General features: G+C 43.8%; 1 protein-coding gene across 2 annotated transcripts; it reads left to right on the top strand.

Annotated features, from left to right (window-relative positions):
* Window positions 1-6406: 6406 nt before the first annotated feature.
* Window positions 6407-13162, top strand: SIRT6 (sirtuin 6). Of its 2 annotated transcripts, none has more exons than XM_061600763.1 (8): window positions 6407-6573; window positions 8340-8467; window positions 9618-9800; window positions 10386-10445; window positions 10761-10856; window positions 11540-11620; window positions 12124-12257; window positions 12742-12954. In XM_061600763.1, the coding sequence occupies exons 1-8, from the start codon at window positions 6508-6510 to the stop codon at window positions 12858-12860; spliced, it is 867 nt and encodes a 288-aa protein (XP_061456747.1). In that variant the 5' UTR covers window positions 6407-6507; the 3' UTR covers window positions 12861-12954. The 2 variants fall into 2 exon arrangements, with proteins under 2 accessions (XP_061456747.1, XP_061456746.1); XM_061600762.1 differs by having other exon boundaries at window positions 6408-6573; window positions 12124-12247; window positions 12742-13162.
* Window positions 13163-23138: the final 9976 nt, after the last annotated feature.

The raw sequence follows: 23138 nt of genomic DNA, 5'->3' as shown, positions 1-23138 counted from the left end.
GACACACTTGGCCCCAGCGGATGCATATTTTAAAAAAGGAACACATCAATTTGCTGGAGAACCGCATTGCAAATTTCAGAGAAGTGCGGATTTCGGAGGACCACTGCATCCCGGGGTCTTGTTTCAGGAACTGCGAATGAGGTAGGTTCACCTTTAAATGCAAACTGAATCGAACATCTCCCCCATTCCAGTCTGGAGCAGAAAGAAGCTGTAAACCTGAGAGAGGAGCCTGGAAGGTGTGCTCTCCCTCCCTCCCTCCCTCCCTCCCAGCATTGCTCTCCTTCCTCTCTCAGGCCATTCTCCCAGCATGATCCCTGGGAGGCAGCATCTGGACAGGTCCTTGTGCCAGGCTGACCTAGGTTGCCACCGCTGGCTCTGATCCACTTGGGGATTCATTACGAAACCAAGACGTTGGCACACAACTCTTGCGGGCAGTTGCCTCTGCTGTAGGCCAGCAGTCTGACTTTGCGCCACCTCTGCACTACACATCTCAAGCAGCCTCATGCCACTTCAAACCATTTATTCTCCTCACAGAGTTGCAATTCCCAGAGTGGCTTCCCTCTTCCCAGGGAAAGAATGTTTGTGGCCAATTTGGAAGGACGTCAACAGCAAGAGCAGGACCTTGGAGAGGAACCAAGTTTCAGGACCACAGTCAGGCCACATCCACACTAGACACTGCAAGCAGAATCATGCCACTTTAAACAGTCCCGGCTTCCTGGGAGATGTAGTTTGTGAAAGGTGCAACTGAGAGTTGCTAGGAGACCCCATTCCCCTCACAGAGCTAAAATTCCCTGAGTGGTTTAACAGTCCTTCCCTCTTCCCAGGGAACTCAGGGAATTGTAGCTCTGTGAGGGGAAGAGGGGGTCTCTGTCCTGAGAACACTCAGCACCCTTCACAAACTACAGGTCCCAGGATGCTTTGAGGGAAGCCAGGCCATTTAAAGCAGTCTGATACTGCTTTCAATATATAGTAAAGCCATGTCACAAACATAAATAGGACTTGCAGCAAAACATTTTTTGAAGCCTGTCCTGCTCTGTTCAAAAAGCACAATGTTATCGACAGATCAGAACAGAGATGCGTCACCAGGAAGAGAAATGACATCAACATGAATGTGCTTTACAGATGCATCCCTGCTTGACTCTGAGATTTTGCTTCTAGAGTCCCTGAGGAGGGAACTCTAGCATCTCAGCCTAACAACTTTTTAATGAGGCATCCTCAAAAGACAATGATTTAGCAGGGATCAATAAGGACTAGGTCAGGGGTGCCCAAACTGTGGTCCGTGGACCCTCAGTGGTCCATGAGCTCAATTTAGGTGGTCGTGATGCATGTCTGCATTAAATACCTCTAGTAATTTTCAATTGTATTTTGATTGCTTCTTTTGTGACTTGTACAGCATTTTATTGTTCAACAGAATGCCAGTTGCAACACAATAAAACACAACATAAGGAATGAAAGAAAACATGAAAACACAATTAAAAATCCGTGCAGCTTCTAGCCCAGGCACTGCAATCGCTGCAACGGGCAGAAAAAAAAATAATTAAGGGGTCTGCTGAGACCCTCAGCAATATTCAAGTGGTCCGCAGGGAAAAAAATAAGCCCAATGCAAGCCCCTTTTAATTTCGGTATGCTCCTGGAATCAGCCCGAAACCTGGATGTGCAGATATGCACCAAACCAAGTGTGCCAACTGTTTGTTCAGCCTGCAGCTTCCAAGAAAGAGGGAGCAAGGAGGCTGGGTGGGACAGGTTTGAATCTACCCTTAGAAACTTTTTTTAAAAAGCCAAAAAGACATTGTGGTGAGAGTTGCAGTTCCTACTCACGTCAGACTTCTTAAACCTGGCCTTGAGACTCTTCATCTTGACTTTTGCTCTCTGTAACAGAGAAATGAAGATGTGGGTCAGGGCTTCACCTATAAATAGGATGGTGCTTGCATGGAAGTCTCATAGTCGGATCCAGGATCCAAGCCCCCCCCCCCCACCTCCCCACAATCTTAGACATGTAGGGCAGGCGTGAGAAACCTTTGGCCCACCAGATGTGGATGAACTACAACTCCCATCAGCCCTAGCAAGGCTGGCCAACAGCCAGGGGGGATGGGAGCTGTAGTTCAGCCACATCCAGAGGGCCAAAGTTTTCTCCACATCTGATGTAGAGCAAGGACGACTTTGGCTGTGGTGACAGTAATTGTCTACACACCACACATTTAAAGCACATGGCTTCCCTCAAAGAATCCTGGGAAATGCAATTCCCAGAAAACTTAACAAATAATAGTTCCCAGGATCCTTTGGGGGAAGCCGTAGGCTTCAAAAGTGCTTTAGATGTGTGGCGTGTATGTGCACAGTCCGTGCAAAGGAGGAAATAGATGTTTATTCAGAGGGGAATCCAGCTGGACTCAAGTAAGCATGCATAAGAATGCAACGTTGGTCATCAGGTTGGATGCCAAATTCTTTTTTTAAAAAAACAACCAGTTATCTAATTTTGGGAAGAAAATATTTTCTCTCTCTCTGCAAGTTTAAAGGGAATAGGCAAGCAGGCAAAGTAAGCATCACAGGAATACCATGGGAAGCTGGCTTATAGCATGTTAGGCCATTCGTCCATCTAACTCAGTCCTCCTGACACTGACTGGCAGCACCTTTCCAGGGTTTCACACTAGGATGTTTCTCAGTCATACCCAGAGATGCCAGAGACTGAACCTGTAACCTTCAGCGTGCAAAGCATGTGCTCTTCCACTGAGAATTCCCCTAAGAATAAAGTAAGATGCTAGTCCTCATGGTCCTGAACAAAGGGCTGATTAAAATAGGAAGCTGTTTCCTGAGCCAGTCCATCTAGCTCAATATTGTCTACACTGACTGGCAGGGACTCTCCGGGGTGTGTTTCCCAGCCCTGATAGAACCTGGGGCCTTCTGCAAGCACGAGTGGAGCTGTAAGCCCACTGCCTGCAACCTGCCTGTCAAGAACTGGTTCACGCAGCCTTGTAACATAACTGTGATCTCAGCCTCGTTACCTTCCCTTTTTCCACAGCAGAGCTCAGAAGCAACTGGTTCCTTTGGGGGATCCATCGAGCACACAACCCACTTGGGGTGCGAAACTCAGTCCTCTGGGCTCCAACCTCAGGATAACATCGGCCCTGCGTTTCCACCATCCCACATGACCTAATTAGAAGCCATCTTTGCGCCATGCCAGGGGACCAAAACTAACACGGCTCTGCATGTTTAAACAGATTGTTTATCCAGGGAAACTCACCTCCACTTGGGATATAAAAAAGGGGGGGTCACATCAGTCTCTGTAGCATCTCTGGGTGAACTGGAAATTTTGCTTGGCTCTGAAAGGATATTGTAGAGCTGGAAACGATCCCGAAAAGGACAGTCCAAATGATGATGGAGTTTGTGGCAAAACACCTTTGAGGAAAGGTCATGACATTTGGGGCTTTTTAGTTTAGAGAAAGGGAGAGTAAGGGAGGGGAATATGAAATTATGCATGGAGAAAGTGGATAGAGAAACGTTTTTCTCCCTCTCTTGTAACTTGTGGACATCCAATGAAGCAGAATATTGGAAGATTCAGGACAGAGTTAAAGAAAATACTTCTTCACATAGCACAGAATTAAACTCTGGAATTTGCTCCCACAAGCAGCAGCGATGGCCACCAGCATGGATGGCTTTGAAAGAAGACTAGACAAATTCACGGAGGATCAGGCTACCAATGGCTTCTACTAGCCACAGTGACTATGGTCTACCTCCTACCTGCTGTAGGAGGCACGATGCCTCTGAATACCCGTTGCTGGGATCACAAGTGGGGAGGGCACTGCTGTGGGGTTCAGGTCCTGCTTGTGGTCTTCCCATAATGGGTATCCGGTTAACCACTGTGAGAACAGGATGCTGGACTAGATGGGCCCCCTTTGCCCTCATCTAGTGGCCGGGCTCTTATACCTTTTATGTTAAAGACTCTCCTATTTTTTTCAAAAATGCAAAACTTACATTAGGTGGTCTCTGGGGGTGAAGGCCTGTTATAGGCTCTTGGGTAGCACTTGCCTCGCTCGCCTCAGTCTTCCTCTTCGCATCTAGCCATCGCCAGGCGGGCTCCGTGGGGTGCCTTTGTCCTCCGTTAACAGAGAGGAAAGACAAAAGAACAAATCCAAAAGTATCTCCTTACTGCAGCCTGGCTCAAAAGCAACGTCAAGTATTGGGGTTATTTTCAACATCGCTTGGACAGCGTCCCCACCAATGAGACACCGATCCCAGGGGAGGGCGCTTTCTGCCATGGGAATTAAGTTACCACCTGTAGCAGGTAAGGTTACCACGACTGCTGCCCTGAGCGTGAGATTATTAGCTGCCCCATTCCTCCATTTAAAAAGAAGAAGAAACATAGAGGAGGCAACAATTCCTTTTGGGGTCTTAAAATGCAGGGTGTAAGCTTTTGAGTTGCACAGGACGCTTCAGCAAGAAGGTGTCCGTGCTGGAGCATATCATCGAGCTGTCTGTTCCATGTCTTTGGTCTCCAGAGGACAGAGATGGAGGCAGGCACTTCATCAATTTAGATTAGGATTAGGATTACACATGGCTCGCCGGCGGCTCTGTGTCAGTAGGGCAGTGGAATCTGCTCTGTGTTTTAGTCCAAACTTCAAAGAACCTGTGCAAGGTGCTGAAACCTAGGTCCATGAAAGTCCAGCCTAAAACCTGGAGGAGATTGTACTGCCCCACTGAAACGGAGCTGCCACAAGCATTACACAAAACATCAGAGCCCTGCTGAACCCCATCCACAATCCGTCGAGTGACGCTTTCTTCTTAAGGTTCCTACAAAGCCTTATACATCTTAGAGGAGTCACAGCACCCAACTCTGACCACTGGCGATCGATCGACCTGTCCCTTTTGGTGCCTCGCCATTTCTCATTTTCTCCAGTCATAAATTCTATTCTCCACATCCCTACATCAGTTTGCCATTCATTCTTTTTAAAAAGTCGTCATGAAAAAGTTGTCAGCATTTTGTGCAAATTTCTCCCACAATACACATTTTATATGCAGTTTTGCCACCACCATCATCATTGTTTATTAGATTTATTAATCTTGTTACCCAAGGGACAACATTGTTAAAAACAACAATAAATACATCATACTATGGTATGTTATTTTCACTAATATATGCATTTTTAATGGACACTTCACCCCAGTCTGTGCCTTCTTATACACATTTCTTGGAGGGAGAACTGCACCACAAAAAGTGAAGTGAGGATTTTGTCATACATAAGAACACAAGAAGTCCTGCTTGACCTGGCCAAGAAACCATCTAGCCCTGAATTCTGTTCCCAGGAGCAGCCAGTCAAGATGCTTGTGAAAACACCACCAAAGCAGGGAATAAAGCTCTTATAGCTTTGCCCTGCTGTTTGTCCTTCACATCCGGTGGTCAGAGGTTGACTGCTCCTGGACATGGAGGCTCACAGCCTAATAAAAGTTTTTAAATATGTTCTTATTTTATTATATTTGTAATGTTTTACTAATTTGTTGTTTGCCGCTCTTGCCTCCTTTGGGAGGAAGGGCTGGATAGATACCTATTTAATTAATTAATTAATAATGCCCCCCTTCAAACTCAGTTGAACTTCACTTTTTTTCCTGAACCAGCTTCACAGGATTGGCCAGTAAAGTAAAGAAGCAACCACCAAACTCTAAATGGAAGGGGGGGGGAGACCTCCCTTGCCATCTTTAGATGTGCTGTGAAACCTTTTTTCTTTCCACAAGGCTCTCAGTAGTGATCATATCCCCACTAACCTGGGAGTAAGCCCCATTGAATTCAACAGGGCTTATTTCTGAGTAATTAGGACTGGGCTGTGATCCTTATTACATCTAAGCCGGTTCTTAGTTTGTTTTTATGTTGATTAATGTGTGTGCTGATTAATTATGCTTTTTAATTGTTTTTAGATATTATTTATTTATTTATAACATGTACATTGCTATTCATAAAAAATTATCTCGGTGGCATACAGAAACAAACATCATACAAAATTTAAAAATACAAGATAAATTAAAAACAACAAAAAGTAAAAATGACAAAATAAGACTTCCCTTTATATATATAAAAACCTGGAGGGCAGTATCAGCATTACTTAGCTTCTGCAAATTATAGGGATCCAGAGGCTTTCAAAACTATGTATATATTATATATATTTCAGCCTAACAGAGTTAAGGGCATACTTTTCAAGATTTTGCCATATCGTATTTTCCCACTAGATGGCAGTGTAACATTACTATTAGCAAGAAGAGCCCATCTGCCAGAAACAAACATGGCGGCGCCTGCCTCGGAAAGGGAACTTACATCTTCATAAACAAAACATGGCGTCCTCCTCGCCGAGATTTCACGCGTGCGCAGAAGCGGTTTCCAACGGTATTTCCTTCCCCCATCTTCCTCATATCCGCCCTCACCGGAAGTGTGATCTCAAAAGGGGGGTGAATTTTATCGTCAGAAATAAATACTCAAAACGGAGAGTGAAGAAGAGAAGGGGAAGAAGGGGGGGTGAGGGGAGGATGTCGGTGAATTACGCCGCGGGGCTCTCGCCTTACTCGGATAAAGGCAAATGCGGCCTCCCTGAGGTAAGGCAGGCAGGGGAATCCCGGTTTCCATAGAAACCGCGGCTTAAAATCACCCCAACCCCTCAAATTTGTGTGATTTTTTTTTTGCAGCGGTGGGAGGGTGTCTCAGGGAATGGAACAGCCAACACCCTCCCTCTCTCCCCCCCCGGAAAAAAGCAGCAATTGGAATGTATGGGAAGTCCCCGGATGTTGTGTTTGTAGCGGGGGGCGGGAGGGAGTCTCAATAAAGGGAACAGCCCAGCTGCTTCCCACACTCTGTTTTCTCCCCCACCCCGAAAAAAACCAAGCCCATTGGAGTGTATGGGATAAAGTCCCCGAATGTGGCTATGTTTGGGAGGGTCTGGGGGTCATAGAATCATAGAATAGCAGAGTTGGAAGGGGCCTTTAAGGCCATCGAGTCCAACCCGCAGCTCAATGCAGGAATCCAAATCAAAACATTTGGTGGGAAAGGGGGAGGTACTTTGGGATCTCCAAAATAAAACCCCACAGGAAGGAGGGGTTTCTTTGGGGGGGGACAGAGGGGATGCTGGAGCCTGGCTTGGGGGGGCAGATAAATGCTTGTATGAAGGGAGGGTCTTTTGAATTTATATGCCATTTCCCATACAAATAATGCTCAGAGTGGCTTACAAACATTCAAATGATGACATCAATAGCAGTCAGTTCAAAAACATAACAATCATTTTAGATCATCTCAAAACATAACAATCCAACAATACAAACTCCAACTGATTACCTATTTGTATATTTATATCTCTACGTATGAATATGAAAGTTGGACAGTGAAAAAAGCAGATAAGAGAAAGATCAACTCCTTTGAAATGTGGTGTTGGAGGAGTGCTTTGCGGATACCATGGACTGTGAAAAAGACAAATAATTGGGTGATAGAACAAATTAAACCAGAACTATCATTAGAAGCCAAAATGAGGAAACTGAGGTTATCATACTTTGGACACATCATGAGAAGACATGATTCACTAGAAAAGACAATAATACTGGGGAAAACAGAGGGAGTAGAAAAAGAAGAAGGCCAAACAAGTGATGGATTGATTCCATAAAGGAAGCCACAGACCTGAACTTACAAGATCTGAACAGAGTGGTTCATGACAGATGCTCTTGGAGGTCGCAGGTTCATAGGGTCACCATAACTCGCAATCAACTTGAAGGCACATAACAACAACAACAAATATATATATAAAAGGGTGGTTGGCATAAAGAGCCAATCAAATAACCCAAGGGGGAGGAGTAGGTGAAAATCAGGGGCTCCTCCCTCCAAAAATATATATTTCCTACTTGGCCCTGAAAAAGGACAACTGGTAAAAAAAACCCAATGGGTGGGTATTCAGTGCTGATCCTACTCGGAGTAGACCCGTTTGAACGTAACAGGCATGGCTACCTTGGGTTCGTTCCTTTCAGTGGGTCTCTTCTGAGTAGGGCTTAGCTGAATATGGGCCCATAGTAAGGTTCCAGTCCTCATGGTTCCAAATAAATAAGAAGCTGCCTTAGTATAATAGCATAATTAGCACAAGGCAGCCTCCTATTTAGACCAGCCCTTTATTCAGAGCTGTGAGGACTGGAGCCTTACTTTGGGCCCACTGAAATGAAGATGAGTTTGGGTAGGTGGGGTTGACTGCCTCCTCTCAACTGCCGGGACTTACCACTGTAAATGGCCAAGACTCATAATGTAGATTTGGGTGGGTGGGCATGTGTCTGTGGCAACGAGGATCAGCCTTTCCTTCTGACCCGTCCACTCCATTTTTTCTCTTCAGTTCTTTGACCCGCCAGACGAGTTGGATAGAAAAGTCCACCAGCTGGCTGACTTGATCCGGGACGCATCCCACGTGGTGTTCCACACCGGCGCTGGCATCAGCACAGCCTCTGGGATCCCGGACTTCAGGTAAGCTGAGCAACGCGCAGTTGCAGGATGGGTGTTGGGTGATTTTACAATCTGTTCTTCTTCCCAGGGAATTCTGGGAATAGTGAGGGAGATGGGGGGAGTCTTCTAACAACTCTCGGCACCTTGAACTAACTACACTTTCCAGGATTCTTTGGGGGAAGCCATGACTGTTTAAAGTGGAATCAAAGCGGAATAAATATGTGGTGCAGACAGAGGCCTTAATGGTTAGCTGGCCGCTGCACCCATCTTCCATGGAAACTCCTCCAAGAAGCCACAGGGGCAGCAACACTGGTAGCAATCAGCAGAGACTGCGACGGCAGTGCTAGGGTGACAAAACTGCTCCCTTGCATTTTTGTAGTGGAGCATTGATTATGTTGTTGGCGTGTTTTAATTCAGGGGTTCCCAAGCTGTGGCCTGTGGACCACTGGTGGTCTGCAAGCTTCATTCTGGTGGTCTGTGCTGTGTCTGTGAGTTCGTGGTTGAAGGCAGCAGATGTTACACCCATTGCGTTCAATATTCATATTGATCTTTCGATTGTATTGTTACTGTTCCTTGTACTTCTTATTTTGTGTTTTATGCTATTGCAGTTTGAATTCTATCATAGAGCAAAAAGCAGAGCACATTATAGTTGCCACAGCAGGCAGAAAAGATGAATCAGTGGTCTGCTAAGACCCTCTGCAATTTTCAACTAGTGCGTAGGGGAAAGAATCTGTTATCATGTTTACGCCGTCAAATTGAGTTGTTTGTGTCTTGTATGTATTTAGTTATTAAAATATTTATATAAGCTGTGCTTTTCATATAAATATATAAAGGCGGCATTACAGCTTATAAAACATGATAGAATTAAAACAGCAATGACATCATCATTTAAAAACAGTAATAAAAATATTGTGGGATGGTTGTTTTGGAATTTGATTGTTAATTGATGCAGTGATTTGCACTTTTGTTTTGTTGTGTATATAAGTTTAAATAACAATCATCTCCAAAGCTGTGTATGTAACGATTACGATGGCGCTCCCTGTGCTTTCTCAAAGCCCTTTGCTCTTTCTCGAAACGAGCCTTGTGGGACATCTGGGGAGATGTTGGCTAGCAGCAGCTGTGTCTGGTGAAGACTGGAGTTTTGATTTTCCCTCCTCATCCATCCCTGTAGAGGCCCCAACGGCGTCTGGACCATGGAGGAGCGGGGCCTGTCCCCCAAGTTCGACACCACTTTTGAGAACGCGAGGCCGTCTAAGACCCACATGGCCCTCCTGGGAATGCAGAGAGCTGGCATCTTGCGGTTCCTGGTCAGCCAGAACGTCGATGGCCTCCACGTACGTTCCGGCTTCCCCAGGTAACAAGTTGCTTCGTGTTGTCTGGAGAGAGAAAAGGAACAGCCCCTAATTCAGGTTTCCCAAACTTGGGAATGTACGAAGCTGCCCTGTACCAAATCAGACCATTGGTCCATATAGCTCAGTTTTGTCTGCACTGGCTGGCAGCAATTCTCCAGGGTTTGTTTGTCTGTTGTGTTTCTATCACACCTTTCCTCCAAGGAGCCCAAAGTGGCATACGTGGCTCTCCCTATTGCCATTTTATCTCCACGGCCTCTACGTTCCATGGATTCAGTGCTATCTTACTGAGCTATGGTTCCAGTCCTCATAGTAATGAATAAAGGGCTGATTTCAATGGGATCCTGCCTTCAACTGGGTCAGACTATTAGTCCATCTGCTCAGTACTGTCTACACTGACTGGCAGTGGCTCTCCATGGTCTCATTCAGCAGTATTTTTTCTCCCCCAAGTGACATTAAAGCAACGCCTCCACTTAGTTCCATCTCAGGTTCTTTTACAGGGCTGAATCATCAGGTGCACCTCTGCCGTTGATTGTCTGAAGAAGCTTCCCCCCCACACACACACACCATTTTCTGTTCTTCCTCTGCAGGGACAAGCTGGCAGAGTTGCACGGAAACATGTTTGTGGAGGAGTGCATGAAATGTGGCAAGTACGTTCTCCCTTTGCAACTGCTGTGACCTTAGTTGGGCCCCCTGGGGAAGACCTGGGAGCTGTGGGGTTGGAACAAAGCTCTCTGGGGCAGACGCTGTGAGAGAATCCTGTTTGCTGTTCTGGCTGCCCCATTCCATAAACACATAAACAAACAAAATGATATGGCAGCGGAGAGAAAAGCAAATCAAAATGATCTAGGGGATTGGGGCATTACCCATAGGAGGAAAGTTGGGAGCTATAGTTTAGCCTCTTAATGTCATAACCCTTCTCATCACTGTTCCTGTGGTATCTTCTGTCTGCGCTTGTCTTTAAGGCAGTATGTGAGGGACACGGTGGTGGGCACCATGGGCCTCAAGCCAACTGGCCGGCTGTGTGACGTTTCCAAACACAGAGGACTTCGTTCCTGCAGGTAACTCCCCTGTCAGTCGTGGGCTGATCATGTTCTTTGAGGTGGGGGAAGGTTTACACACCATGTCCCCATTTGTAATGGGCTGCGCGAAAGTCCTCTGATCTCGTATTCTTTGGGGTGAAGGAAGGTTTACTTATGATGTCCCTAACAGTCGTAGGCCATGTGAGACTCCCCTATGGTTGTATTCTTTGGAGTGGAGGAAGGTCTGCACACAACATGCTTGGCCCGTAACCCTCAGAGGACAAGCCGCTAAGGGCTGGATTCAGCTGCTCTCCCTTTCCCTGAGGGTGCTGTCTCGATGCTTGGTGCAGGGTTACTAAAGCCATGCTGACTAAAAACGTAATCTTGGCGATCCAGCAGGTTGATTTCAAATCTGGGCAAATGGAAGCCACACACTTCTTTAGCTTTTATACAAGGTTAACTTCACTCTGTCTCCCTCCTCCCCAAGAATCTTGGGAATTGTAGTTAGGAGAGGAGGCTAAGAATCCTCTACTTTGAGGATCTTTCTTCCCTTGGGGAAAAGAAGTTTGAAGCCTTGTTTGCAGTTTAGATAATGCCTCCTTCAGGAGAGTGAGCAGCTCTGCCACTTAGCCAAATAAATAGACTTAAATATTTCATTTGAAATCCACAAAGAGTTTTTTGGTTTTTATCTATCTGACATGTTGTGGTTTTATGTTTTAAAGAGGGAAGCTCATGGACACTATTTTGGACTGGGAAGATTCTCTGCCTGACCGAGACCTCAATCTGGCCAGTGAAGCTAGCAGGTAAGAATCGTCTTCCTTAACGTCCTTTTGGTTAACCCTCCGTGGGCAGAAGATGGCCTGTGGGTGCAGCTGTAATTTAATGAATAATTCGGAATGAGGGTTTATCAGGAGATTGCTGAGATTATTAAGACCGATATTCAAATGACCCCACAGTTTTCATTATTAAACATGCTTGGACGATCAGGCAGTAAATATTCATTCAAAGGAATTATTAATGTGGCTGTTGGCAGCTAATCTCTATCACTCAAAAATGTGTTGTAACTGTGTTGACCTACCCAAGCGATGAGGGTGTTCACCTCACACCTGATCAGAAATCAAAGCTCTTCTAAGAGACTGTTCCCCTCCATGGGGCAGGTTGCTAGATGTGGTCAGCTTTAGCAAATTGTTTACGTGTGCCCGAGTCACCGCTTGGGAAAGGCTTGCCAGTGTTCGCCTGCCGCCCCTTCCAAATCAGGGACACAAGCTAATGTTGACTTCCTCTCTCCCTCCCCTTTTCCCTACAGGAGGGCTGACTTGTCCATCACTTTGGGGACATCCCTGCAAATCAAGCCCAGCGGAGACCTCCCCTTGCTGACGAAGAAAAAAGGAGGGAAGCTGGTGATTGTTAATCTGCAGCCAACTAAGCATGTGAGTTCAGGTCAGGCCCTGCCGACCACCTCGGGGGCTGTCGCAGATAGACAAAGTGATTGTTTTTTTAAATTTTCTTTAGTCAGGTTTCAGCTCTGTTAGTTTTGGGTGTGGGAAACCTTTGGCCCTCCAAAGGGGAACCAAAAGTCCCATCAGTCCCCAGCAAGCATGGCCAATGGCCAGGGATGATGGGAGTTGTAGTTCGGCAACCTCTGGAGGGCCAAAGGTTACCCACACCTGATTTATACCCTGCTGTTCTTCTGTCCTGAAAGTCAAAGCAGTATATACTGGGGTGGTCCTAAAGTGGTGTCCCGTCCAGACGCTGATCAGCTTCAGCAAGGTAGCTGTCCCAAGTTCCTTCAGGGCCTCTCTGCCCTGCCCACAACTGTCCTGCGCTGCTTCTCCTCCCATTGAAACAAACCTTCACACTTTGTCGCAAGGCTGCCAGCTCCTGTTTCTTTCTCTCTCTCTCCTTCCCCCGGTCCGCCCTTCAGGACAAGCATGCGGACCTGCGGATCCACGGTTACGTGGACAACGTCGTGGTGAAGCTCATGAAGCACCTGAGCCTGGAGATCCCCGAGTGGATGAGTCCGGTGGTGGTGGAGAGTGCTGAACTCCTCGAGTCCAAAACGTTTGCGAAGCCCAGCACGGACTTTAAGTTCCTGACAAAGGCGGAGCCCCTCCCAGACTGCAACGGCATTGGGGAGGACCCGGACTCCAGCGTTTCTCTGAAACGGGACTCTTGTCCCCTGGACAATAACTCCATCGTAGCCAAGCGATTGAAACTGGAGCCGCTGGCTACCTGATTGATTGTCTGCATGTGTGTCTGTGTTGTTTCTGTATGTCTTAGAAACACTTTTTTTGGTTAACTTTGTCTTTATATATGACTTTTTAAAAAGAATGTCTTCCCTCCAACTCTGTTTCTTTTTTTAAAAAAAATATTCAAGAAAATACAAAAACAATAGCTGAATACAAGATTCATAATGGAAAAGAAAGAAAAGAGCAAAAACATATTTACCACTGAGAAAGATAACAATACTCCATACTGAGTTCTATAATCACCCTATTGAAAAACCATTCCCGTATCTACTATTCCAAAATCTTATGAAGGGGTTCCCATCTGTCTATGAAACTCAAAATGCTTACTCTTCCTTCTCTTCTCTGGACGTAATACATTTAATTTATCAGTTGCTGCGAGTTTGGGAACTGCTGGTCTAGAGTCAGTAAATAAACAGTTGGCTTCCAGCCTTTGAGATGAAAATGTCCAGCAACTTGGGTGACTTTAAGAGGATTAGACAAATTCATGGAGGAGGACAAGGCAGTCAGTGGCTGCTTGTCCCCATGGCTTACCACCATGTCTAAATCCCTTACCTTAAGTGCCCTTGTGACTCTGGAAGTAGAAACAGTGACCAGTGTTCTCTTGTACTGTTGATTCTATCACAATTTACATAAAACTATAATTGAACCTGTCCTACTGGACAATCAGAGGCACTCTTTGTTTCTTTACTCCTTTCTGACCAAAATACATTTATTACTTTGGGTGTTGCCAAATTTTGCGCTGCAGCAAGTAAAACTCGCCAGGAACTGACCCTAGCCATTTTGTAACCTTTTTTTTTATTTCTTTCTTGGAATTTTATAATCTTATATTTTAACAATTTTATCTTGTATTCTCTTACCCCATTTTATTGCATTTTATTCTTCTGTATATTGGGATAATCTCCTCTTATGAGAGTTTTATGACTCTATTTTATGCCGGTCATTGACCATACCTGTACTCTGTGTCCTGTGTCTTTTGGGGTAAAGGGCAGCAGGAGGACTTAACAGTAACAAGAAATGTTTGATTTGTTATCAGAATGGCTGACATACCATATTATGCTTTCCTGAGAAATGGCGTAATGAGATAATTTTATTGACAAATGGTTTCTGTTTACAAATAGGTTAACAAGAACTAAACTACTTTTACCTAAAATAATTAATATCTACTTCCTCAAAGACATACTGAAGTAAGGAGCACAGAGGTGCAAGAAGTGGGGACAAAGGTTCAAGGGTGCTTTTGTTTGCAAAGTAAGCATGTTAGCTGTGTGTGCTCAGGTCCTACTTTTGGGGTCCGCATTGGGGAATCTGGTCGGCTACTGTGACAACAGGAGGCCGGACTAAATGGGCCATTGGCCTGATCCAGTAGGCCTTTTCTTACAATTTTAAAGGAGACGGGATCAAGCAGAAGGCAATGAGGAAAGTAGGGAGGAATGGAGAGAGACAGACAGAAACTGTCCTCCTTTGTGTGCAGGCATATGTGTGTTGAATCCACTAAAACAGCATCCTCTTGAAACTGCATAGTTTTTTCAGAAGGTCATCACCACCAAACCATAGGTCACATCTTTCCCCTTTGCCTGTCACCATTTAAATGAAATAAAATTGCTTTCCAGAGCTACCATGACACAAAAGCATGGATCTGAGGCACTGATTCTTATGGATCCTCATATTAAAACAAGGGATAATTGGGTGTTAGAACAAATTAAACCAGAATTGTCACGAGAAGCTAAAATGATGAAACTGAGGTTATCCTACTTTGGACGCATAATGAGAAGACACAGTTCACTAGAAAAGACAACAATGCTGGGAAAAACAGAAGGGAGTAGAAAAAGGAAGGTCAAACAAGATGTGGGTTGATTCCACAAAGGAAGCCACAGACTGAACTTACAAGATCTGAACAGGGCGGTTCACGACAGATGCTCTTGGAGGTCACTGATTCATAGGGTCACCATAAGTTGCAATCGACTTGAAGGCACATAACAACAACAAATGTAAAAACAATAAAGATCCATTTGGATCTACGCTCAGGATCAATGGGGTTGTCTCCAACTAAGTCCTATTCAGAGTAGACCCACTGAAATGAATGAGCCTAAGTTTCAATGATTGATATTTGCACATATGCACCCATTTGTTAACTTCTTTCTTTTCTAAAACTTGCTTTTGAGTGTTCATGGCCCTCGTTGCTTCACAGGAAATGTTACCTCACCTCTCCAGACAAAAATTAAACTCTTAACCTAAGAAAAGTCTGGAAGGGTTGTAGAGTTGTTATGTATAGCTGGGCTATCATTTTTTTAAAAGCCTAATTCAAGAGGGTAAGTTGCAAGGAAGCAGATTTTTGGCTGAATGTTAGGAGGCACCACCTAATGGCACAAGTTGTGTGGTGGGTGGGCAGGCTTTCATTTGCTGGAGGTGTTCAAGCAGAGGCTGCGGATTCCTGTGCCAAGCAAGAGGTTAGTTTATATGATCTCCAGAGTCCCCATCCAATTCTGCAAGGCAAAGACCAGCCCCCTGATCTTGTGAGGAACACACTGGTATGTGACAGTTATTATCAAAAGGGCTGGCCTGGCTGGTGCCAAAGGAAAACTGTCCGGATCACACCAAGTGGGCTCCCCGCCCCATCCCTTAAAGCTGAATTTTGGAAGATTCAGCACAGACAAAAGGCAGCATTTCTTCACACAGTTAAACTGTGGCATTCGCTCCTGGATGGCTTTAAAAGAGGATTAGACAAATTCATGGAGGACAAAGCTATCAACGGCTACCAGCCCCAATGGCTTTGTTGAACCTCCACTGTCAGAGGCAGTATGCTTCTGAATTCCAACTGCTGGGAACCCAAGAGTGCTCTTGCACTGAGGTCCTACTTGAGGGTTTCCCATCATGGGCATCTGGCTGGCCACTGTGAGAACAGGAAGCTGGGCTAAATGAGACACCTTTGGCCTGGTCTAGCTGGCTCTCCTTATAAACTTCCCTCAAATTTTGATGTTCTCTTGATCCACATCAGGGACTGGGAAACTGTTTCCCTGCTGACGTTGGATGACAACTCTCGCCATTCCTGGTCATGCTGGCTGTTCTAGCGGGAGCTGCTGGGAATCCGACAACATCTGGACTGCCACAGGTTGCCAGTCGCTATTCTATGTTCTCATAGGCGTCCCTTTGAATGGCCTTTCGTTCAAATATTGCTTAACTTCCTGGTGTTGGTTAGTAGTACGCTCTTTTCTCCCACTCCCCAAACTCTCTGTGCCCAAGGGCAACTGTCATTCAGTTACTCATCATGCCACAGGTGATCGGAAGGCCTGTGGTTTTTTTTGGAGTAGAATTGAGTTGTAAGTTTATTTGGGACTCAGTCAAGACTGGGTGTGTTCTCTCTCCGCTATTTCCACAGAAAAGCTGTTCTCATCAATTGCTGCAATTGTGCCTTTTGCTCTTGCCTTGCATACATTTGAACTTTGCAAAGGAAGGTCAGAAGGAGAAACTCTTCTATTTTGTGAACTTTTGGCCTTGCTGATTCCAACCTAATTTGCAAGATGGGTGGAAGAAAGGATAGATCTGTCAGGAGCTGAGTATGTATCTTGATCCATTCACTTCTCCATCTAGGAGAAATCTGAGTCCGTGCACATTTAGAGTCAAATCTCTGTGAGATCCAAAACAAGCCACCCTTCAAAATTTGCAAATTATCTGAATTATGCGAGGCAGTTTGCCAACCAATGTTTACAAAAGTGCATATGTTAGGGGAAAGCGTGCATACACACATGTTGGATCCAATGAAATATTATCTTGAAACTGAACAAGTTTGGTAAAATGAGCAATGGAAAGAAACAAACTGACCTATTTTCTGTATGTTGATTCTGCAATCTTATGTTGTATACAAATGATATTAGTATCTATCTTCTTTTCCCATCTAATTAACTGTTGGTCCATTCTGCTTAACAATCTGCTAACACGAGCTAAGACAATTTCACTAGAATTGAAGTGAACTTCTGCTTTTATGTTCCTTATTCTTCCACCAAAAAATAATCTCATCTTCCTTCTTTTGAACATCCAGTTAAGGCATCCTTCCTGCAACACTGATACGTGCAATATATTACACCACAAATTATGAATGTGGAATCTGGAAACCTGATAAGTAATTCCTGGGCTTAATAAGTTTGTAACTTTTTTTTTAAGCAATGAATAATTATTTTAAACATTACTTCACATGATAGGAGGTTGGTCAGTCCAGATGTATTTTCATATTTGTGTGTGTGTTTACATGTATTTGAAGGAGTTAAGGGAAATAATGAATAAGATAACATTATCAAAGCATGAAATGAATTTAATGTAACGAATGAATTTGTGATTAATTAGTGTGAAGCACCAGGTTACAGATGACTGACACTGAATTTGGGAGTGTTAAATTACTTAAATCTCTAGATAAATGTAAGGGAAAGGCCAGTATAGTTGGGGAAAGGGTATGGCGCAGTGGCAGAGCATCTTTCAAAGAACTGTCCAGGGTGCTGAAACCCACTCCCACAATAGCTTCAGCACTTTGGACAGCTCTGTGAAAGTTCAGATAAAACCCAGAGTAGATCCACTGCATCACTGACACCAGAACAACCCATCTCCACTACTTGCAGGTGTCTTTTAGACCTGGCGGGCACAACTTGGGGGACGCTGGACAGCAGAGCCTGGGAATGGCATGTTTACTTCACGTACCCAAGGCTCACTTAGCAAGGAAGGAGAAATTTCTCCCAGTCCTTAGATGGGGAGCAACAGAATATGGCTGTCAACATGCCCAAGGGACTAGGAGAGATGTTTCCCTTCTGGACATTCATTCAAGCCCACCTGCCCATACAGCCATAATTTGGTTAATTGGTTTGCAGGTCTTTTGGTGTTATTTTGAATAAATATGACCTTTCCCCTATTCCTTTGTCCCTCAAGTCTTCACCCTGAGTGCGCAGACAACAAACAACACCTCAGCCCAATGGATAAGCAGTCTGGCACAGGTGTGATCACGCAAACATGTTTTCCCCCCTCCTGCTTAACAGCAAGCTCAGCCACAATGGAGCTCAGCGTTAAGGGCTGTCATTATTTCTGACCTCTGTAATTATGAAACACAACAGTAGCTCTAACAGGGCTTGTAACACTTTGCCAAATGATGCCCCGTGAGAGTGAAGATTAGAATCAATTTTACTTTATTGTCTTTGCAACTCTTACAGTAGTGGGTCTCGCCACAGCTGCTGCCCTAAGTTTCAGATCTTTGCTGGTGCTCCTCTGAAATGCTTCCTTCCTCTTTAAATCCTCATAAAAATTCTTCAGCACTTTAGTGCAAATTTCTCTTAATAAACACAATTTTGTGTGCAGTTTGGACTAATGCACACATTTTTGCAAGCAGTTTCTCATAATATAGTGTGTTTTGTATGGTATTTTCACTAATATATTTGTCTTTAAGCACATTTTTCCTTAATATATGCATTTTAAAAAAATATTGATTGGTTGGAGAACTGCACTTCAAAATTCGGGTAACCCTGAATTTTAAAGGAAGGCTGTGTTTCAGTTCCCATATTGATTTGGAAAAATGCAAATTTTAAATGTGAATTGAATTGAATTTTTCTCCCTTCCAGTCACAAATAGGGATGAGGCAGAAATTTCCATTTGAAGGCGAACCTACCTAATTCAACTTCCTGAAACAATATGTGAACCAGAGCACAGCCAGCCTTTGAAAAGATGCACTTCTACGAATTTTGCAATTTAGTTCTTGGGCCAAAGTAACATATCAATAAAAATACGGAATTGCATGACATTTGGAAAAATCGCCAGTGCCTGTCAGACAGAACTGTGCATGGAAATGTGCTTATTAGGAGAAATTTGCACTCAAGGGCTGATGAATTTTCATGAGGAATTTTTAAAAAAGATATAAACTGATGTGGAGAAATCAACTTAAGAAGGGGAAAATGATAAAACCTTTGTTTTTATTGTATTTTTAATGTTTTTATTCTACAGTGGTGATTGTTTATAACGTGTTGTAAACCACTCTGATGTTTTTAACAAAATAGCAGTATATAAATATTTTTATAACTAAAATAAAATAAGCCAGGAGAAACCAAAACTGATAAATTCGCCCAACAGACAAATGTCTTCAACTCCTATTCAGAGTAGATCCATTGAAATGAATGGGCCTAAGTTAGTTATGCCTGCTAACATCAATGCGTCAGTAGGGTTAGCATTGAATACCATCCACTGAATTGTTTTTGCTGAAATATTATAGGTCTCTGACTTTTTTGGGGGGTAAATCTTCATGAAAATATTAGCTGTCTTGAGGGCTACACAGCAACTCCCCCAAACAGAGGGATTATTCAGGGCTTACACCCCAAGCACTTTGGGGGGAAATAAGTAGGTAATCTTAGCTGTTTTAGAAAACTGGTCTTGGCACCAGCAATTCCCATCTGTGGCTTTTCTAGACTTCTACTGAAAAGATGCAAAGAAAAAAGAAGCCTGTTTTCTCAGTTAAGTTTTGTTCAAACTGTTCCCAGAAAGCTGTTGTGAAAGTGGGCTGTGAGTGGTTGTGAATGAATTAATTGTTTTATTATCATGGTCACAGACCACATATTAAAAAAACATACAGTGTGGAGAATTAAAATACTTAAGAGTCAAAACCACCAGAATTCCTAGAGCCCATAGATAATTCTTTAAGGAGCAGGCTGGCAACATTTCCTGATTTGCATTGTAATGAGAAAAAACTTTGCAACATTAGTGGTGATGTAAGATGACACATCACTCAAACAGATTGACACCAGATTGGCAGGATTGCCCTTAGGCAAAGGAGTTAACCAAGGGGAGATTAACTGCATTCTAAATTCATCATACAACTCACAGGAAAGGAGAACATGTTCTACAGATTCTATTACACCAGCTCCACAAGGGCATGTCCGTTCACTGACTGGAATCTTATTAAAACAGCCTTTTAACAGTGCCGAGGGCAGCACGTTGAATTGAGCAAGAGTAAATGCTTTCCTATATTTTGGGATGCTCAATGAAAACATGTAAGGGGCCACAGTAATTCCATAATTGCTAAAATTACTATAAATTTGTGGGGAGCAGAATTTATTGGCTGCATTTCTCAAGTGCTGTAAATCTATATATTAATCTTTGAGCGACAGAGAGCAGGGCCTTCTCAAGTCCATAATTCCCCAGCATGTCAAGAGAAAAACCCAAAGTGTTAATTTTTTTCACCACCGCATGCATCCAACAGCTCTCAAAGGAATTTGAGAGCAGTAGGGAAACATAGCTGCCAGGGGTAAGCGCAGCCACCATTTCAGGACATCAGTCCAGGCTTTTACAAGCTACTGAACTTCTAAGTTCTGCTTCTACTTCTACTTCTAAGTAGATAGCTGCATTACTCACACAGAAAGGGAGACCCAATAATTTCCTAAGGAAGGTTGATTGTATTCTTTCTAATTGGGGGTTGAAGCCCAGAATCCAGACTGGGACACCATATGTAAGCTGGCCCAGAGTCTTTGCTGTGTAGTTTTGAATAGCAGCAGGAATGTATTGGCCACCTTGCAAAAAAAAAAAAAAAACTTTAAAATAAGCTGTTGGCCAGGACTCACTAAATCAATTGCCTGCCTCTCTGTTGAGACCAATGCCCAGAGCTTTGCATTTGAATTCCAAGATATTTTGTATAAAAGACTTGCTCAATAGCATTGCCATTTAAAGTCCATTTATCTTTTTTGAACTTTAGAAAACACTCGGACTTTAGATTTACTGTAGTTAATAGTTAGGCGATTGTTAGAACAATATATTCCAAAAGCGGATAATAATCGGTTTAACCCTATTCTGGACAGATATGGCAACACAGTGTCATCAGTGTAGAGAAGCAATGGTATTTTAAGACTGGAGAATTTAGGGGCATGGGAGTCAACAGACTGAAGAAGGGGGGCCATATCGTTTAGAAATAAATTAAAAAGAAAAGGGGCCAGAATACACCCTTGTCTCACCCCCCTAGTGACCAGAATTGAACTGATAATTTGACCCTGCTGTCCACTTCTAACTTGGCTGGAAGTCCTATTATACAGAGATTGGATAAGAAATAACAGATGCTTATCCATACCGCTATTCTGTAATTTTAGCCATAGCAGATCTCTTGGAACCAAGTCAAAAGCGGCTTTAAGGTTGATAAAGGAACCATATAACAGGGGGGCAACTTAGCGATATAAACTGGCTCGCAATGAGATACCTGGAAGAGAATTAGAGCAACTCTCCCCTCCTGCAGTTTGCAGCAACCGGCATTCAGCGTAGCCGTCATAGCCATTGATAGCCTGATCCTCCAGGAATTTGTCTGATCCTCTTTTAAAGCCACCCAAGCTGGTGGCGGTCACTGTCTCCTCTGTGAGCGAGTTCCCCAGTTTTAACTATGTGCAGTGTAAGTCTCCAGTGATGTGGCTGAAACGAGCCTTCCTCATCCTGGTGCCTTTCAGGCTGTGCTGGTTGGGGCTGATGGGAGTTGTAGTCCCAAACATCTGGAGGGCACCAGGTACGGTTAAATCGAGACAGGTGACAGGAACGGCTGACCATTGCCCTTTTGGAGAACGGCGTAGCTGCAGCCACTCAGCCAAGATGCTTCTGCTCTCTGCTCACCGTTTCCTTGGTCCTCGCTTGTTCTCCTTTGCTGATCTGAATTTCCAGCTTCTGGCTCCCTCCAGACTGCTGCTCACGGCTTAGCTTTGACAGCTGGAGGTGTCTGGCTCATTACAACCGTCCCTATTACTTTTTAAGATGTTTTTAATGCTTTTAAAAAAAAAATACATGTTTTTAAAGATAATTTGTTTTAATTTGTTTTTAAAGATGTTTTAGAGTGCTTTTAGTGTTTTTGTTTGCAGCCGTGGGCTCCTTCTGGGAGGAAGGGAGGGACATACATTTAATAAAAAATAATGAATATTACCCTCTGTGACACTCAAGTTAAATTGAGGATGCTTTGGAAACTTTCCCTCCGAGTTTGGTGCTCCATATTACCTGGTTTTGTATCTTGGGAACTGGAGTTGCCTCATCCCTTGTGTGTGTTTTAGGATCCCGCGGCAAGTTATGACTTCAACAACGATGATCCAGACCCTCAGCCTCGCTACAACGCCTGGGATGAGAATCGGTGAGTTTGTCCTTTTTCAATAAACCCCGAGGACAAAATTTGGGCCCCAGCACTTCCCCCCTCTTGTGGCAATCCTGGTCCAAACAGCATAGATTATCCTGGGTGATATTCGGAATAATTTTTAGGTATTGGTTGGTATTATGATTGTGGCAGCAAATATAATACAGGCCAGAAGGTGGACAGTGGCGCAACCACCCAGTGAAGATGAATGGCTGGATAAATGTTTAGGACTCGCAGTAACGTTTAAGTTAACCCACTTTGTGCGTAGGAGGGAAGGGATACTGAGAGGCACAGACTTTATGGATAGGTGGGTTTTGGAATGTCAGATATGGAAATCACAGACTTGAGATGGTTTTCTTCCCAGTTAATTGACATGATTGCTAGCAGAAAATGGAAACTGATTAGTTCTAGTGTTATTGTTGTTACAATTCCTTATTATGATTTGTATTTTTGAGAGAGGATTTCTTTTTTGATGTTTTGTATATTCATAATTTATGTAAATAAGTTCCTATTTTTAAAAAAAAAACAATTGCATGTATCTGAATTTTGCGATGCAGTTCTTCAACCAAAGAATGTTTACAAAAATGCATGTATTGAGGGAAAGTGTACATAAAAATGACTATATTCATGGAAATAACATACAAGATACATGATATTAGGAAAAGGTGCTTGCAAAAATGTGCACGTTGGTCAAAACTGCATCCAAAAATGTATTTATTAGAAGAAATTAGCACTAAAATGCTGATGAATCTTCACAAGGATTTTTTTTTTTTTAATGAATAAATTGCAAATTTCTGCAGAGATGTGGAGGACGGAATTTAAGCCTGGGAAAACGAGAAGCTAAGAGAACCGAAATGGGGAGATGGTTCCACCCTTGACTCTTACTGTGCCTTCCCTTCCAGGCATGGGACGCACTGTGCGGGGGAGGTGGCAGCCAGTGCCAACAATGGTGTTTGCGGAGCA

Source organism: Rhineura floridana, chromosome 18 (genome assembly GCF_030035675.1).
Source record: "Rhineura floridana isolate rRhiFlo1 chromosome 18, rRhiFlo1.hap2, whole genome shotgun sequence".
NCBI classification, from domain to species: domain Eukaryota; kingdom Metazoa; phylum Chordata; class Lepidosauria; order Squamata; family Rhineuridae; genus Rhineura; species Rhineura floridana.
Note: the sequence above shows the minus strand (reverse complement) of the source record. Positions and strands in the feature narration are given on the sequence as shown.